The sequence below is a fragment of the Pseudophryne corroboree genome, chromosome 2, assembly GCF_028390025.1.
Source record: "Pseudophryne corroboree isolate aPseCor3 chromosome 2, aPseCor3.hap2, whole genome shotgun sequence".
NCBI lineage: Eukaryota > Metazoa > Chordata > Amphibia > Anura > Myobatrachidae > Pseudophryne > Pseudophryne corroboree.
The window spans coordinates 901877945-901896867 of NC_086445.1; the positions used below are offsets into that span (position 1 = coordinate 901877945).

At 45.0% G+C, this 18923-nt stretch overlaps 1 protein-coding gene across 3 annotated transcripts in view; it reads right to left on the reverse strand.

Annotated features, from left to right (window-relative positions):
• IFT22 (intraflagellar transport 22) overlaps nt 1-18923 on the reverse strand; it is a 56054-nt gene that overhangs the window by 16324 nt on the left and 20807 nt on the right. The window contains exons 2-3 of one of the 3 annotated variants that reach the window (XM_063956049.1): nt 11151-11233; nt 9054-9140 (exon numbers count right to left, since the gene is read on the reverse strand). In XM_063956049.1, coding sequence (XP_063812119.1) covers nt 9054-9140; nt 11151-11233 — 170 coding nt within the window. The remainder of the gene's footprint in view (nt 1-9053; nt 9141-11150; nt 11234-18923) is intronic. The other 2 variants (XM_063956051.1, XM_063956050.1) reach the window with 2 other exon arrangements.

Below are 18923 nucleotides of genomic sequence, written 5' to 3' on the forward strand. Positions count from 1 at the left end.
TCTGCTTAGAAGCAAGAGCACCCAGTTTGTTGGGTGCATACAGGATAACAGCAAGTCAGTTTTCCTGACTCCAGCCGTCCTGGAAACCTATATTTTCAGGGCCCTGACAACATCTAGCAACTTGGAGTCCTCCAAGTCCCTAATAGCCGCAGGTACCACAATAAACTGGTTCAGGTGAAACGCTGACACCACCTTAGGGAGAAACTGGGGACGAGTCCCCAGCTCTGCCCTGTCCGAATGGACAATCAGATATGGGCTTTTGTGAGACAAAGCCACCAATTCTGACACTCGCCTGGCCGAGGCCAGGGCCAACCGCATGGTCACTTTTCATGTGAGATATTTCAAATCCACAGATTTGAGCGGTTTAAAATGTGATTTGAGGAATCCCAGAACTACGTTGAGATCCCACAGTGCCACTGGAGGCACAAAAGGGGGTTGTATATGCAGTACTCCCTTGACAAACTTCTGGACTTCAGGAAGTGAAGCCAATTCTTTCTGGAAGAAAATTGACAGGGCCGAAATTTGAACCTTAATGGACCCCAATTTGAGGCCCATAGACACTCCTGTTTGCAGGAAATGCAGGAATCGACCGAGTTGAAATTTCTTCGTGGGGCCTTCCTGGCCTCACACCACGCAACATATTTTCGCCACATGTGGTGATAATGTTGTGCGGTCACCTCCTTCCTGGCTTTGACCAGGGTAGGAATGACCTCTTCCGGAATGCCTTTTTCCCTTAGGATCCGGCGTTCCACCGCCATGCCGTCAAACGCAGCCGCGGTAAGTCTTGGAACAGACATGGTACTTGCTGAAGCAACTCCTCCCAAATGCTTAAGATTACCCTGGTGCCTTCTAGTGAGAAATTTTGCAGAGTCCCAATACAGAAGACAGCGGCACTCAGGGATTTTAGAAATGTAAAGTTGTATTCAAAAAGTACAACAAAAGCCGACGTTTCGGGGCTCACCCGCCCCTTTGTCAAGGTGTGTAACCCTTGACAAAGGGGCGGGTGAGCCCCGAAACGTCGGCTTTTGTTGTACTTTTTGAATACAACTTTACATTTCTAAAATCCCTGAGTGCCGCTGTCTTCTGTATTGGGACATATATATATATATATATATATATATATATCTCTCTCTCTCCAGGGGCGCTCCTGCACTCACATCCTCAAATAAAAGACATACAAGGCGGGTGCTTCCAATAAACCATAAGGCCCACTATTATATAGAGGATATCAACTAGGTGGGGATGCACTCTCGCTGTGAAGAAACCAATCAATGTAGAACAGTCGAATGTCACCGTAGCTTTTTAATGACGACGTTTCGGCCTGTTAACAGGCCTTTCTCAAGACAGGTGATTCATCAGATCAGATATTCAATTGCATTAACCAAGACAAAAAAGTATCTGTCACACACCATAAGTCCGCAGGGGTTCATTCAATATACATAACAAAATGATTTATGCAGATGGCGAAGGGCTCAATGTCCATCAAGCTTGTATATATAGACATCATCAAAAGTGGATGCAGCCACAGCTGTTAATGTTCACAGTGTCAGGACCGGAGGCGTCATGCGTGTGACATGCAGTCACACGCATGACATTGATTGGTTTCATTACAGCAAGAGTGCATCCCCACCTAGTGGATATATATATTTTTATCTAAATGTGGTAATAATGCCGTTACCTAGATTGGATGAGTGTTATTATTTATTGGAAGGTTGTGCTACGCCGGGCCAACCCTCTGACGAAGTCCATCGTGACGAAACGCGTAGGGGTGTGGCCTGGCGTGAAGGAGCAGACGTCGGTGGTGAGCCTGCTGATCGATACTGCTGGTGGTATACCCACTCATGTGTTACTATACGTGTATACTTACGGTGGTTGAGACCGCCGCATCTGGTACGTCACTTTTAAACTGAGTGTGTATAAAGAAGTGAAAATAAATCCTTGTTCAAAACTGGTTTATGCACTATGAGGCGCCCTTTTTCATTCATATTTTAGAAATCATTGTCTGCTGGTAGTGGATACTGGCTTAAAGGAGACGCCGATCTCAAGGATCTAATGTGCAACGGAGACCTATAGATACCATAGGACACACCTGGTTGGTCTTGGAAATTATATTCTGGAAGCTGGGACTTGTGGTTCCACGGATTGGAGAATAGACTTGCGCACGGACTTTTGTATATATATATATATATATATATATATATATATATATATATATACACACACACATATATATATATATATATATATATATATATATATATATATATATATATATATATATATATATATATTTATATATATATATATATACATATATACAAAGCAAAGGGACACGGCACTCATGGGTCTTAACACCAAACAGCAAGCTGGTTCAAGAAGAAAGCTGTCAAATATGACCCTGACGCACCTGGGGGTAAATTTACTAAGATGGGAGTTTTATTTAAGATGGGATGTTTCCCATAGCAACCAATCAGATTCCAGGTATTATCTTCTAGAAGGTGCTAGATAAATGAGAAGTAGAATCTGATTGGTTGCTATGGGCAACATCCCATCTTAAATAGAACTCCCATCTTAGTAAATTTACCCCCTAGTCTCTTAAGGTACAGAATATAGTGATGGATATATCTGGGAAACACTGAAAGTGAAACCACACAGCAGATACAGGCACACATAGTTACAGGCAACGCAGATAATGATTATAACAATAAAACTGCGCTGGACTAGTATATGTAAAGATAAATATATAAAATGCCTTGCCACAGGTTTGTCGGAGTTACCAGATTGGGATATTTTGGCAACTGACAATGTCCTTAAGAAGTCGCTCCCTAAAAGACCCCTTATTGCGTATAGAAGGGGTTCGAATCTTCGTGACATACATATGCGCCCTGACATGTCTATAGGTAAAGAAAAGGAGGGTTGGTTACCCTCTGCGAAGCTGGGATTCTACAAATGCCCGAATTGCGTCACATGCAGAAGTATGATGACGGGTAACACCTTCCCTCATCCACATGGTGGTCAGAGGATACAAATCCGACACCGATTGACATGCACGTCAGACTTTGTGGTATATATACTATTATGCCCGTGCTCACTAGTATATGTGGGCAAAACAACGACATCATTTCGTGAGAGGATATCTAACCACCGATCCAATATACGTCTGGCACTGAAATCTGGTAACTCCGACAAACCTGTGGCAAGGCATTTTGTCCAACATCAGCATCAACTGTCATCACTGCGATATATGCTAATTGACAGAATACCTCCATTGTCGAGAGAGGGTGACCGTGCGAAAATCCTCTTACGCAGAGAAGCATACTGGATACACAGACTTGACACTGTGTGGCCAAAAGGCCTGAACGGTACAATACATTGGAGCATTTTCCTGTGACATGTCCGGACCTTTATAAGTGTGTGGCTTTCTAAGGGGCGAATCACTCTCGTCTATATGATTTTTTTCCATTTTTTCTCATTTTTTACTTTGTGTATTTTATATGTATATTTTTTATGCATATTATATTATATTATATATATATATATATATATATATATATATATATACATACACACACACACACACACACACACACACACACACACACACACACACACACACACACACACACACACACACACAGAGAAAAAACCACAGCACTCACCACACCAGAAGCGGGGCACAGCTATGCACTTACCACTCACAGGGTGGGGTGCATGTAACACAGCACTCTCCACCACAAAAGCGGGGTACGCAGCTGTACTTACCACTCACAGGGCGGGGTGCATGTAGCCCATGACCACATCGCTCTAATAAATACAAACAAAAAACCCAGCACTCACCAAAGTAAACTCACTTATCCTCAACAATTCAATACATTTTCAAGGTACCCCACCTTCATGCAGGTCCTACACGATCACAGAGTCTTGTAGGACCTGCATGAAGGTGGGGTACCTTGAAAATCGGTATGCAGGCTTCCGTGCATTGGCCAATCCACCAACTAAACCCCCATCATTTATTTATTGAATTGTTGAGGATAAGTGAGTTTACTTTGGTGAGTGCTGGGTTCTTTGTTTGTATTTATTAGAGCGATGTGGTCATGGGCTACATGCACCCCGCCCTGTGAGTGGTAAGTACAGCTGTGTACCCCGCTTTTGTGGTGGAGAGTGCTGTGTTACATGCACCCCACCCTGTGAGTGGTAAGTGCATAGCTGTGCCCCGCTTCTGGTGTGGTGAGTGCTGTGGTTTTTTCTCTGTGTGTATACGATGGGGTTAATCTATGGTTAGCTCTTATTAACCGTGGCCACTAGCTTTCTCATGCACCCCTGTGTGGACTTTATTATCCTGAACCTGTCTCAGCTGTTCCTTAACAATCATCTTTGAGCCAGTGCAATAGGTGACTAGTGTGCCTTTAAAAGCCATAAAGTCTGTGGCAGGTACACATTAAATCTAGCAGGCAGATGATATGTGTAACAGCAGTGAAGTGGTCAGGTTTTAAGACTCTGTGATAGTGTAGGACCTGCATGAAGGTGGGGTACCTTGAAAATCGGTATGCAGGCTTCCGTGCATTGGCCAATCCACCAACTAAACCCCCATCATTTATTTATTGAATTGTTGAGGATAAGTGAGTTTACTTTGGTGAGTGCTGGGTTCTTTGTTTGTGTATATATATATATATATATATATATATATATATATATAGGTTTGGAGTGTGGGGCGATCGGTGGAGCTGTGCAGTGATGTGTTCATAAAGATGCTGTAAATAGGTTGCGGATATTTTACATGTGATATCTCAGGCTGTGATCTATGACAGTCCTCAGTCTGTTTCTCTTATTCTTCTTTTTTCTTTTTTTTCAGGTCACATTTTCAGCTCATAACCATTGCCCGCTTACTATTATATTTGGATATAGTATTAATACCTATATGTAACTAAACCAATATTAAATAATGTTCTCATTTATAGATGTGCAGCAATGCTGCTTAATCAGTAATACACTTTTACACACGTGGACGATTGTCCTGTGGTGCTGTGTTGCAGGGGGAAGGCATTTTGGTGAGAGCATGGTGCCTGCCCCTTCTGTTGGTTTAATTGAGATGCTGCAGCCGGGAGGAAACACTATGCGGTTCACCGCCCAGTCTACTTCTGGTTGCGTGCGTTCCACCAGCGGGACGCGCGCGTATATGAGAATATGATTCTACAGGTGAGGTTTAAGAGAGTCTGGAGTTACTGGTAAGAGCTGGAAATGTGCCTGATATATCTATCTATGTATATGATTGTTTGTCTATGTTTATGTAATACTGGTGGATCCCTGTACATGCCATGTTTTTGGGATTGCTTTATGTTTTATGTAGGGTGGGGGGATATAGGGAGGCAGTTTGTGTATAGCACCTGAACCTTGACAAAGGTCCCAGGGGGGACTGAAACGTCGGAATGATGTCTATGCCTATTTGCCACAAATAAAACTTTAGTGGAGTTATATTGGATTGGTGAGTGCACTTTGAACTATTATAAATATTCATGCCAGAGGATTGCTTTTCTCTAAACATGAAGATTTGGTGACACCCCAACAAGCTGCTATAGGAATTGTGTGTGCAGACATTCTCTGCAGTACAATATATATATATATATATATATATATAAATATAAATAAAACACAGCACAGTCCTAGACCGGAGGTAGAATACTCGCACAATATATCCTGTAATAGGTACACTTTTTCTTAACTAACGCAGTCTGTATAAAGACATGTAGAATACTCAAGGGTTTGTAAAGTCACAGCGCTGTATACAAGTGGCTTTACAAGAGAGACCTTGCCCGGCAGTCCCAGAGACCAGCCGCATCTATGCTTATAAGATGGCACCCAGCGTCTCAGTCAGGGAGTGAGGGAGTGTGAGGCAGCTCTAGGGCGGGAAAATATGCAGTAGATGGCACCTTTGGCCGGGGAGAGGCTACAGGTCAAGCGACGGCTCCCCTATGCTGGACTTCCACCCAAGGTACTAGCGAGCCTTATTAAATTGGGCGTTAGTACACCCGACCTGTGCTCTATTGCCCTGGTAGTCTAGTGTAGTCCCTGCTCGGTGACAGTGTCTACGCCAGAGCTACGACCCATCTACCTAGGTCGTGGACGGAACACGAATTAATGGCGGGTCCCGCCTGGAGGACCCTCTTACCTCCTCCCCGTAGCAGCCACTTGAACCAGGAGAGCAACTGCGACCTTGTGCCTAGAGCCGAAGCGTCTCAGCCGCAAGTACCCGGGAACAGGCCGCAGGAGTATGTGACGCCACTTGGGAGGTGATGGAGCTGCAGCGCTGAAGTGTCACCATGATGTACAGCGCTGACAGCCCAGTTTTGAAGACATTCTCTGTCAGAAAAAGCTTTTTCAGGGCTGCCAAGTGCAGCCCTCCTGTTAAGTGACCTGCTGCTGCAGACATCAACTGAAACTAAGCTCAAAGTGCCTGTAGGTGTGTTACAGAGGAGGCACAAATGCATCCTGGGACAGCCTAAAGCATTAGCCTATTGGTGCCGCTGGATCAAGATCCACTCTACACCCCGATGTTTCCCTGTGGAACCCAATGTCTGCTGCAGAAACTCTAGATAGGTGGACATACACTTAAAAAAAAAAATTGCCATATAGGCTGCCATGTAATTTGTGGGACTGATTCAGAGTTGTACGCAATGTTGTTTTTGTATACGTCGGAGTGATTTGTTGCCACTGCACATAAGTCGCCCTGCACATGGTCCGCAATGGTCTTGCAATGGTGTTCGCAGTGAGGATTTAGTTGCAAACTGATTGACAGTCAGGGAATGTTTGTGGGCGGTAGTGGGGAAGTGCCTACTCAAATGTAGCGCGTCACAACCATTTCTGGGACGTGTCACAGCTTGCGACTGCCATTCTGTATGCAGTTAAATTCGCTCTTTCGCCTTACTGCCAGCGGCCATGCTGCGCAAACATAGGGTAACGCAGAATGTGTATGTTTGCCCAATGAGCATCTGATGGTTGCGTCTTTGTACTGAAGCTGCAGTTCATCTCAATACAATACAGCCACGGCGTACATCTTCGCAGCAGCGGTGGCATTAGCATACATCTCTGTATGGGTGAGGTATAGAAGCTCTACAGTAATTAGTTAGACAATCATGAGGTTGTCCCCATATGGTTGACATGCATTAGGTCGACAGGGTTTAAAGGTTGAAACAAGTTTTTTTGGCGTCATTTTCTAGGTTACTATTCCCAATCGTCGTACATGTGGAAGGTAGATTTAAGCAAAAGTTGAAAAATATATGAAAAACCACAAAAAAGTTTTGGTCGACCATATGTGTGTTGACCATTGTCATGTCGCTCTTTTAAACCTGTCGACCATAAGCACTGTACCATTTACCTGTTGACCTTTTGACCATGTCGCCATATGGTTTCGACTGGGTGTGAATTATTAGATCTACACTAAAAAGGTCTACAGTCAATACGTCTACCTCTAATGGTAGACATGCATTAGGTCGACAGGGTCAAAAGGTTGAAATAGAATAGGTACACAGTAGAAAAGGTCGGCAGGGTGAAAAGGTTGACAGGGTCAAAAGGTCAACATGGAAATGGTCAGCACCAAAAAGACAGACTTCATTTTTTGGGAGGGAAATTTTGTCACTTTTCTGCCACAGAAAAAGCCCCATAAGTGTATTACGTCGCCGCACATGCTTCAGGCAAGGCGTCTCGCACAAGTTACTATTCCCAATCGTAGTCCACGTGGATGGTAAAGTATGAAAAATTCAAAATAAATTAAAAGTCGACTATGTGTGTCAACCTATTGAACTGTCTACCTTTTACATGTCGACATATTGACTGTAGACCTTTTTAGTGTAGATCTATAGACCAGATACCATGTCCACCAAATAGTGTCGACCTATTGACTATCTAGACCGATTATTCCCAAACTCGGTCCCCAAGGACCCCTAACAGTCCAGGATTTAAAAAATATACATGGCTTAGCACAGATGATTTTTATCAAAGTGGTACTAATTAAGTCACCTGTGGCCAAGTTTAGATATACAGATGTGTCTACTTACAGCTTTGCTCTGTGCATTATAAGTTGCGTTACACATAACACATGAGTGCCGTGTGACTCAGTGGCGCCGAGCATCTTTTTTTTACGTTTTATTCTGCAAAAAATGCGTCTTCGATGTAATGTAATGTGTACAAGCAGCTTCTGATTATTAAAATGATATGCAGCTGTCCTTTAGGACAGAAGGGTCTATTTACTAAGCCTTGAATGGAGGTTAAGTGGACGGAGATAAAGTACTAGCCAATCAGCTCCTGTCATTTTTCAAAACCAGCCTGTGGCATGGCAGAAGGAGCTGATTGGCTGATAACTTGGATGGAGATAAAGTATCTCCATGCAAGGCTTAGTAAATAGACCCCACAGTTTGGTAAACCACTGATCTAGACAGTATAGATCTGTTATCCGGATACCCTCTATATCAGGCCCTAAATTCCCAGTTATTATTATAATACAAACAAAATAAATAGGACAGGATTAACATTTCGGCATTTTTTCTGAATGATAAAAACCAAAACAATTTAAAAAAAAAATGGGAACTAAACAATTTCCAAAAATAAACCGCTCTTTCCTAATTACTAGATCCCCCAACAAATACTTCTTCTAGGCCAACAGCTAGGAAATGTTTGGATGAAAACGTGGGACATGTTGATGCAGCTGGTTTAAGCCTAGCCGATCAGCTGTATTAACAGCCTTTATTGTTAGGATTTCACATATAAACTTGTACCGGCTGTCAGAGTGGGAGAGTGCTTGTTACAATGACAATGGCGTTATACGTTCTACCATAGAGAGACTAGTTTTACATCGAAGTTTGTTATTGTCCTAAAGCAGGGGTGGGGAACCTTTGGCCCTCCAGTTGTTGTTGAACTACACATCCCAGCATTCCCGGCTACAGTTTTGCTATCTGGCCATGCTAAAACTATTGCAAGGCATGCTGGGATGTGTAGTTCAACAACAGATGGCGGGCCAACGGTTCCCCATCCCTGTCCTAAAGCAAGGTATAGGCATTTACTTGTGATCGCCTCCACAGTCCCACAGTTCAACTTCACATCCGAGTCCCTTGTTCCCATTAACACTTGGACATTCAAATTCTAATATTCTGCAAATTAAAAAAAATAGATTGGTTATTATGTAGTAAAGCCATAAAAGAACAAATATTTAGCAAGATCAGCATTTTAATATGATTATTTACATTACTCTCCTGAAGTAATGCCCATTATCTTATAGTCTGAAGACTTCACAATAAGTCTTCGTACACTCGGCACATCTGTTCATGACTAGAATGGTGTCTTTGTTATAGAGTACAAAAGAAATCTAAACAGCTTTCTGATCCCGAGAATATAAAACACATGCACGAGATAAAACAAACAATAAAAAGAAAGATAAAAGTACATAGAAACGAATATCTATTGTTATTTCTTTCGTTTTAGTATTTTGTGGAAACATTTCTGCAGGTTTTTTTTCATTCTCTATCTTTATTGAAGGCTACAATAAGAAAAATATTAAAAGAAAACTCATGTGGGATGTATTATCCTGAAGCCCAGTATCCAGAGGACTCCAAAAACAACAAAGATAAAATAAACAAATGTTGGGGCTGGGTGGGGATGATGTCTATTCACAGATACACCGCCTGCTATATAATCACTGTGAGGAGCACTGCTATCTGCTACTGAGTGTAAACTCAAATATGACAAATGTCTGCATAGTTTAATGCACAATTATTATTTATTTGCTGAACAGATTGAAACGTGCAAACATTTGAGCACCCATATAAAAAGATAGATGCTCTGACTTCTTACGAAATACAACATATGATACACAGAATGGCAGTTGCTCAAATCAATTTCTTGGTCCATCACAGGCGCATGTAAGGGAAGGTTAATATAGACTAGAAAAAAACAATGAAATTCCCCCAGCACACCATGATGGACCAGCAAATGAGACATACAGCCTACATGATAATAGCAATGCAGAGATCACAGTTCAATATATTTGCAAACATATGGTAAGCCACCAGCCACAGGAAGGCATCTCTGCTCTGGTGTATTCTACTACATGATAAAAGCACCGTATTTCTAAATTGGCGTGCCTCCAGGTGAGTTGGCTCTCTATTTAGAAATTCATAAATGTATGATGCAATATTGATGCTGTTATTATGAATCCCATACTACAGTGCCAAGGAAGTTATTAAAGGGTCAGTGAAACATACAATTTCACCAGAAGCGTCTCTACTGTTGCAAACCATCTCAAGTCTTTAGTATTCTGCATAATAAATCTGATAACTGCATTGAGCCCAAAGGCTAGAATAAAACTAAAACTAAAAGTAAAATATGTTTTGGTCCCATTTGTATTATGCATAGGAGCCTTGAGTTCAATTCTAACCTGGAAACAATCTTTGCAGAGTTTCTACAGTATGTTTTTCCGGTGTTCGAATGAGCTTCCTCCTGCAATTCATATTTACTACAGAAGGAGCCCTCCTCATCTATGCCTTTAATAGGATTAACTGAGCCAGGGCAGTTGGACTTAATCCCCTGCTGTAATGATTTAATCCCCTGCTGTATTGTTCTCTATGTATTGTATTGCAGCTGAGAACAATAGATGAAGGGCTTATGCTAATAAACCTTGGTGCACCTAGGCGCAGCAGAGAAGCCAAGATGAACGTGGCTCCATCTTTTATACTGCCTGCATAATGGGATTCTGACAAAATTGCCATGTGTTTCTTTATACATTATAATCTGTACTGGGGCAGGGACCAATGTGCTGGAATCATCATCAGCTCCTTAACACTTATAGGCCTAACACTTCAAAGGGAAGATAACACAGGTGGCACAGTGGTTAGCATTTCTAGGGTCATGGGTTCAATCCTAACCTAGGATCTATGTGTGGAGTTTATATGTGTCCCCATGTTTGTGCGGATTTCATCCAGGTTATTTGATTTCCTACCATGGTCTAGAAACATTTGTAGGTGAATTGGCTTTAGACAAAAAATAACTCTAGTGTGTGTGTGTGTGAGATAGATTGTACAATCCACGGGGGCAGGGACTGATGTATATAATTTAGCAAGGCATATTATGTAGGCACTGTTAATAAAATATCTGTTGTATATTACCTTACACCTTGAGTTGGACTATATTCCCCACCAATATATTCTGTGGCATCCGCTATAAAGTTTGCCAAGGCAGTCTTTCCACACTGAAAGAGAAAACCCAGGAATTGTTCTCAGGAAGGCGGAAGTAAAAGGTATTTGACTGTATAATAACCTAGTTCTTCTTATATAGTTGCACAATTAAGCTTTGGGGGCCTATTTATCATTAAGGAAAACACAGAAGTGTTGAATAAGGTTGAAAACACATATAGCTGATACCATTGGTGTTATTTTATTGACAGGTCCTCAGCATGTTTGACAACGCTCCCGGAATGACTGGCAGAGTCACAAATCTTGGGGTGCTCTCCACGGGGTATATTTACTAAAGTCCCGATTTTGACAGAGTTGGTGTTTTTTCTTCAAAGTGTCATCTTGGGAATTTACTAAACTCAAATCTCGGCAGTGATGAGGGCATTCGTATTTTTTTGGAAGTCAAAGAAAAAAAATAAGAATTTACTCACCGGTAATTCTATTTCTCGTAGTCCGTAGTGGATGCTGGGAACTCCGAAAGGACCATGGGGAATAGCGGGCTCCGAAGGAGGCTGGGCACTCTAGAAAGATTTATGACTACCTGGTGTGCACTGGCTCCTCCCACTATGACCCTCCTCCAAGCCTCAGTTAGGACACCGTGCCCGGACGAGCAGACATAATAAGGAAGGATTTAGAATCCCGGGTAAGACTCTTACCAGCCACACCAATCACACCGTACAACTCGTGATACTATATCCAGTTTGACAGTATAAAAACAACTGAGCCTCTCAACAGATGGCTCAACAATAACCCTTTAGTTAACAGTAACTATGTACAAGTATTGCAGACAATCCGCACTTGGGATGGGCGCCCAGCATCCACTACGGACTACGAGAAATAGAATTACCGGTGAGTAAATTCTTATTTTCTCTAACGTCCTAGTGGATGCTGGGAACTCCGAAAGGACCATGGGGATTATACCAAAGCTCCCAAACGGGCGGGAGAGTGCGGATGACTCTGTAGCACCGAATGAGAGAACTCCAGGTCCTCCTCAGCCAGGGTATCAAATTTGTAGAATTTTGCAAACGTGTTTGCCCCTGACCAAGTAGCTGCTCGGCAAAGTTGTAAAGCCGAGACCCCTCGGGCAGCCGCCCAAGATGAGCCCACCTTCCTTGTGGAATGGGCATTTACAGATTTTGGCTGTGGTATGCCTGCCACAGAATGTGCAAGCTGAATTGTACTACAAATCCAGCGAGCAATAGACTGCTTAGAAGCAGGAGCACCCAGCTTGTTGGGTGCATACAGGATAAACAACGAGTCAGTTTTCCTGACTCCAGCCGTCCTGGAAACATATATTTTCAGGGCCCTGACAACGTCTAGCAACTTGGAGTCCTCCAATTCACTAGTAGCCGCAGGCACCACAATAGGCTGGTTCAGGTGAAACGCTGACACCACCTTAGGGAGAAATTGAGGACGAGTCCTCAACTCTGCCCTATCCATATGGAAAATCAGATAAGGGCTTTTACATGATAAAGCCGCTAATTCTGACACTCGCCTGGCTGAAGCCAAGGCTAATAACATGACCACTTTCCACGTGAGATATTTCAGATCCACGGTTTTTAGTGGCTCAAACCAATGTGATTTTAAGAAACTCAACATCACGTTGAGATCCCAAGGTGCCACAGGAGGCACAAACGGGGGCTGAATATGCAGCACTCCTTTTACAAAAGTCTGAACTTCAGGTATTGAAGCTAGTTCTTTTTGAAAGAAAATCGACAGAGCCGAGATCTGTACTTTAATGGAGCCTAGTTTTAGGCCCATATCCACTCCTGCTTGCAGGAAATGCAGAAATCGACCTAGTTGAAATTCCTCTGTTGGGGCCTTATTGGCCTCGCACCATGCAACATATTTTCGCCATATGCGGTGATAATGCGTTGCCGTAACATCTTTCCTGGCCTTAATAAGCGTAGGAATGACTTCTTCCGGAATACCCTTTTCCTTTAGGATCCGGTGTTCAACCGCCATGCCGTCAAACGCAGCCGCGGTAAGTCTTGGAACAGACAGGGCCCCTGCTGTATCAGGTCCTGTCTGAGCGGTAGAGGCCACGGGTCCTCTGAGAGCATCTCTTGAAGTTCCGGGTACCACGCTCGTCTTGGCCAATCCGGAACCACGAGAATTGTGTTTACTCCTCGCTTTCTTATTATTCTCAATACCTTTGGAATGAGAGGCAGAGGAGGGAACACATAAACCGACTGGTACACCCACGGTGTCACTAGAGCGTCCACAGCTATCGCCTGAGGGTCCCTTGACCTGGCGCAATATCTTTTTAACTTTTTGTTGAGACTGGACGCCATCATGTCCACCTGTGGTTTTTCCCAACGGTTTACCAGCATCTGGAAGACTTCTGGGTGAAGTCCCCACTCTCCCGGGTGGAGGTCGTGTCTGCTGAGGAAGTCTGCTTCACAGTTGTCCACTCCCGGAATGAACACTGCTGACAGTGCTAGTACATGATTCTCCGCCCATCGGAGAATTCTTGTGGCTTCTGCCATCGCCATCCTGCTTCTTGTGCCGCCCTGTCGATTTACATGGGCGACTGCCGTGATGTTGTCTGACTGGATCAGCACCGGCTGGTGTAGGAGCAGGGCTTTTGCTCGACTTAGGGCATTGTAGATGGCCCTTAGTTCCAGAATATTTATGTGAAGGGAAGTCTCCTGACTCGACCATAGTCCTTGGAAGTTTCTTCCCTGTATGACTGCCCCCCAGCCTCGAAGGCTGGCATCCGTGGTCACCAGGACCCAGTCCTGTATTCCGAACCTGCGGCCCTCTAGAAGATGGGCACTCTGCAGCCACCACAGTAGAGACACCCTGGTTCTTGGAGACAGGGTTATTAAGCGATGCATCTGAAGATGCGATCCGGACCACTGGTCCAACAGGTCCCACTGAAAGATTCTGGCATGGAACCTGCCGAAGGGAATTGCTTCGTAAGAAGCCACCATCTTCCCCAGGACCCGTGTGCAGCGATGCACTGATACTTGTTTTGGTTTCAGGAGGTCTCTGACTAGAGATGACAACTCCCTGGCTTTCTCCTCCGGGAGAAACACTTTCTTCTGGACTGTATCCAGAATCATACCCAGGAACAGTAGCCGTGTCGTCGGAACCAGCTGTGACTTTGGGATATTCAGAATCCAGCCGTGCTGGTGCAGCACCTCCTGAGATAGTGCTACTCCCACCAACAACTGTTCCTTGGACCTCGCTTTTATTAGGAGATCGTCCAAGTACGGGATAATTAAAACTCCCTTTCTTCGAAGGAGTATCATCATTTCCGCCATAACCTTGGTAAATACCCTCGGTGCCGTGGACAGTCCAAACGGCAGCGTCTGGAATTGGTAATGGCAATCCTGTACCACAAATCTGAGGTACTCCTGGTGAGGATGGTAAATGGGGACATGTAGGTAAGCAGCCTTGATGTCCAGGGATACCATGTAATCCCCCTCGTCCAGGCTTGCAATAACCGCCCTGAGCGATTCCATCTTGAACTTGAATTTCTTTATGTACGTGTTCAAGGATTTCAAATTTAGAATGGGTCTCACCGAACCGTCCGGTTTCGGTACCACAAATAGTGTGGAATAATAACCCCGGCCTTGTTGAAGTAGGGGTACCTTGATTATCACCTGCTGGGAATACAGCTTGTGAATTGCCGCTAGCACCGCCTCCCTGTCTGAGGGAGCAATCGGCAAGGCAGATTTTAGGAACCGGTGGGGTGGGGACGCCTCGAATTCCAGCTTGTACCCCTGAGATACTATTTGCAGGATCCAGGGATCCACCTGTGAGCGAACCCACTGATCGCTGAAATTTTTGAGGCGACCCCCCACCGTACCTGGCTCCGCCTGTGGAGCCCCACCGTCATGCGGCGGACTTGGAAGACGAAACGGGGGAGGACTTTTGCTCCTGGGAACCTGCTGTTTGTTGCAGCCTTTTTTCCCTACCTCTGCCTCTGGACAGAAAGGACCCGCCTTTTCCACGCCTGTTTTTCTGGGTCCGAAAGGACTGAACCTGATAAAACAGCGCCTTCTTAGGCTGTGAGGGGACATGGGGTAAAAATGCTGACTTCCCAGACGTTGCTGTGGAAACTAGGTCCGAGAGACCATCCCCAAATAATTCCTCGCCCTTATATGGTAACACTTCCATGTGTTTTTTTGAATCCGCATCTCCTGTCCACTGGCGAGTCCATAAGCCTCTCCTAGCAGAAATGGACAATGCACTTACTTTAGATGCCAGTCGGCAGATTTCCCTCTGTGCATCTCTCATATATAAGACTGAGTCTTTTATATGGTCTATGGTTAACAGGATCATGTCTCTGTCTAATGTGTCAATATTTTCTGACAGTTTATCTGACCACGCAGCGGCAGCACTGCACATCCAAGCTGACGCAATAGCTGGCCTAAGTATAATGCCTGTGTGTGTATATACAGACTTCAGGATCGCCTCCTGCTTTCTATCAGCAGGTTCCTTGAGGGCGGCCGTATCCGGAGACGGTAGTGCCACCTTTTTAGACAAACGTGTGAGCGCTTTATCCACTCTAGGGGGTGTTTCCCAACGTGACCTATCCTCTGGCGGGAAAGGGAACGCCATTAGTACCTTCTTAGGAATTACCAATTTTTTATCAGGGAAAGCCCACGCTTCTTCACACACTTCATTTAATTCATCTGATGGGGGAAAAAATAAGAATTTACTTACCGATAATTCTATTTCTCGTAGTCCGTAGTGGATGCTGGGGACTCCGTAAGGACCATGGGGAATAGCGGCTCCGCAGGAGACTGGGCACATCTAAAGAAAGCTTTAGGACTATCTGGTGTGCACTGGCTCCTCCCCCTATGACCCTCCTCCAAGCCTCAGTTAGGATACTGTGCCCGGACGAGCGTACACAATAAGGAAGGATTTTGAATCCCGGGTAAGACTCATACCAGCCACACCAATCACACTGTACAACTTGTGATCTGAACCCAGTTAACAGCATGATAACAGAGGAGCCTCTAGAAAAGATGGCTCACTACAGCAATAACCCGATTTTTTGGTAACAATAACTATGTACCAGTATTGCAGACAATCCGCACTTGGGATGGGCGCCCAGCATCCACTACGGACTACGAGAAATAGAATTATCGGTAAGTAAATTCTTATTTTCTCTAACGTCCTAAGTGGATGCTGGGGACTCCGTAAGGACCATGGGGATTATACCAAAGCTCCCAAACGGGCGGGAGAGTGCGGATGACTCTGCAGCACCAATTGAGAGAACTCCAGGTCCTCCTCAGCCAGGGTATCAATTTTGTAGAATTTTACAATCGTATTTGCTCCTGACCAAGTAGCTGCTCGGCAAAGTTGTAAAGCCGAGACCCCTCGGGCAGCCGCCCAAGATGAGCCCACCTTCCTTGTGGAGTGGGCATTTACAGATTTTTGGCTGTGGCAGGCCTGCCACAGAATGTGCAAGCTGAATTGTACTACAAATCCAACGAGCAATAGTCTGCTTAGAAGCAGGAGCACCCAGCTTGTTGGGTGCATACAGGATAAACAGCGAGTCAGATTTTCTGACTCCAGCCGTCCTGGAAACATATATTTTCAGAGCCCTGACAACGTCTAGCAACTTGGAGTCCTCCAAGTCCCTAGTAGCCGCAGGCACCACAATAGGTTGGTTCAGGTGAAACGCTGAAACCACCTTAGGGAGAAACTGAGGACGAGTCCTCAATTCCGCCCTGTCCGAATGGAAAATCAGATAAGGGCTTTTACAGGATAAAGCCGCCAATTCTGACACGCGCCTGGCCCAGGCCAGGGCCAACAGCATGACCACTTTCCATGTGAGATATTTTAACTCCACAGATTTAAGTGGTTCAAACCAATGTGACTTTTGGAACCCAAAAAACTACATTGAGATCCCAAAGTGCCACTGGAGGCACAAAAGGAGGCTGTATATGCAGTACCCCTTTTACAAACGTCTGAACTTCAGGGACTGAAGCTAGTTCTTTTTGGAAGAAAATTGACAGGGCCGAAATTTGAACCTTAATGGACCCCAATTTCAGGCCCATAGACACTCCTGTTTGCAGGAAATGTAGGAATCGACCCAGTTGAATTTCCTCCGTCGGGCCTTACTGGCCTCGCACCACGCAACATATTTTCGCCAATGCGGTGATAATGTTTTGCGGTTACATCCTTCCTGGCTTTGATCAGGATAGGGATGACTTCATCCAGAATGCCTTTTTTTTCCTTCAGGATCCGGCGTTCAACCGCCATGCCGTCAAACGCAGCCGCGGTAAGTCTTGGAACAGACAGGGTCCTTGTTGGAGCAGGTCCCTTCTTAGAGGTAGAGGCCACGGATCCTCCGTGAGCATCTCTTGAAGTTCCGGTTACCAAGTCCTTCTTGGCCAATCCGGAGCCACGAATATAGTGCTTACTCCTCTCCATCTTATCAATCTCAGTACCTTGGGTATGAGAGGCAGAGGAGGGAACACATACACTGACTGGTACACCCACGGTGTTACCAGAGCGTCTACAGCTATTGCCTGCGGGTCCCTTGACCTGGCGCAATACCTGTCGAGTTTTTCCCAACGGTTTATAATCATGTGGAAGACTTCTGGGTGAAGTCCCCACTCTCCCGGGTGGAGGTCGTGCTGAGGAAGTCTGCTTCCCAGATGTCCACTCCCGGAATGAATACTGCTGACAGTGCTATCACATGATTTTCCGCCCAGCGAAGAATCCTTGCAGCTTCTGCCATTGCCCTCCTGCTTCTTGTGCCACCCTGTCTGTTTACGTGGGTGACTGCCGTGATGTTGTCCGACTGGATCAACACCGGCTGACCTTGAAGCAGAGGTCTTGCTAAGCTTAGAGCATTGTAAATGGCCCTTAGCTTCAGGATATTTATGTTAAGTGATGTCTCCAGGCTTGACCATAAGCCCTGGATATTCCTTCCCTGTGTGACTGCTCCCCAGCCTCGCAGGCTGGCATCCGTGGTCACCAGGACCCAGTCCTGAATGCCGAATCTGCGGCCCTCTAGAAGATGAGCACTCTGCAACCACCACAGGAGGGACACCCTTGTCCTTGGTGACAGGGTTATCCGCTGATGCATCTGAAGATGCGACCCGGACCATTTGTCCAGCAGGTCCCACTGGAAAGTTCTTGCGTGGAATCTGCCGAATGGGATTGCTTCGTAGGAAGCCACCATTTTACCCAGAACCCTTGTGCATTGATGCACTGAGACTTGGCTCGGTTTTAGGAGGTTCCTGACTAGCTCGGATAACTCCCTGTCTTTCCCCTCCGGGAGAAACACCTTTTTCTGGACTGTGTCCAGGATCATCCCTAGGAACCGAAGACAAGTCGTCGGAACCAGCTGCGATTTTGGAATATTGAGAATCCAATCGTGCTGCCGCAACACTACCTGAGATAGTGCTACACCGACCTCCAACTGTTCCCTGGATCTTACCCTTATCAGGGAATCGTCCAAGTAAGGGATAACTAAAATTCCCTTCCTTCGAAGGAATATCATCATTTCGGCCATTACCTTGGTAAAGACCCGGGATGCCGTGGACCATCCATACGGCAGCGTCTGAACTGATAGTGACAGTTCTGTACCATAAACCTGAGGTACCCTTGGTGAGAAGGGTAAATTTTGACATGAAGGTAAGCATCCTTGATGTCCCGAGACATCATGTAGTCCCCTTCTTCCAGGTTCGCAATCACTGCTCTGAGTGACTCAATCTTGAATTTGAAACTCTGTAT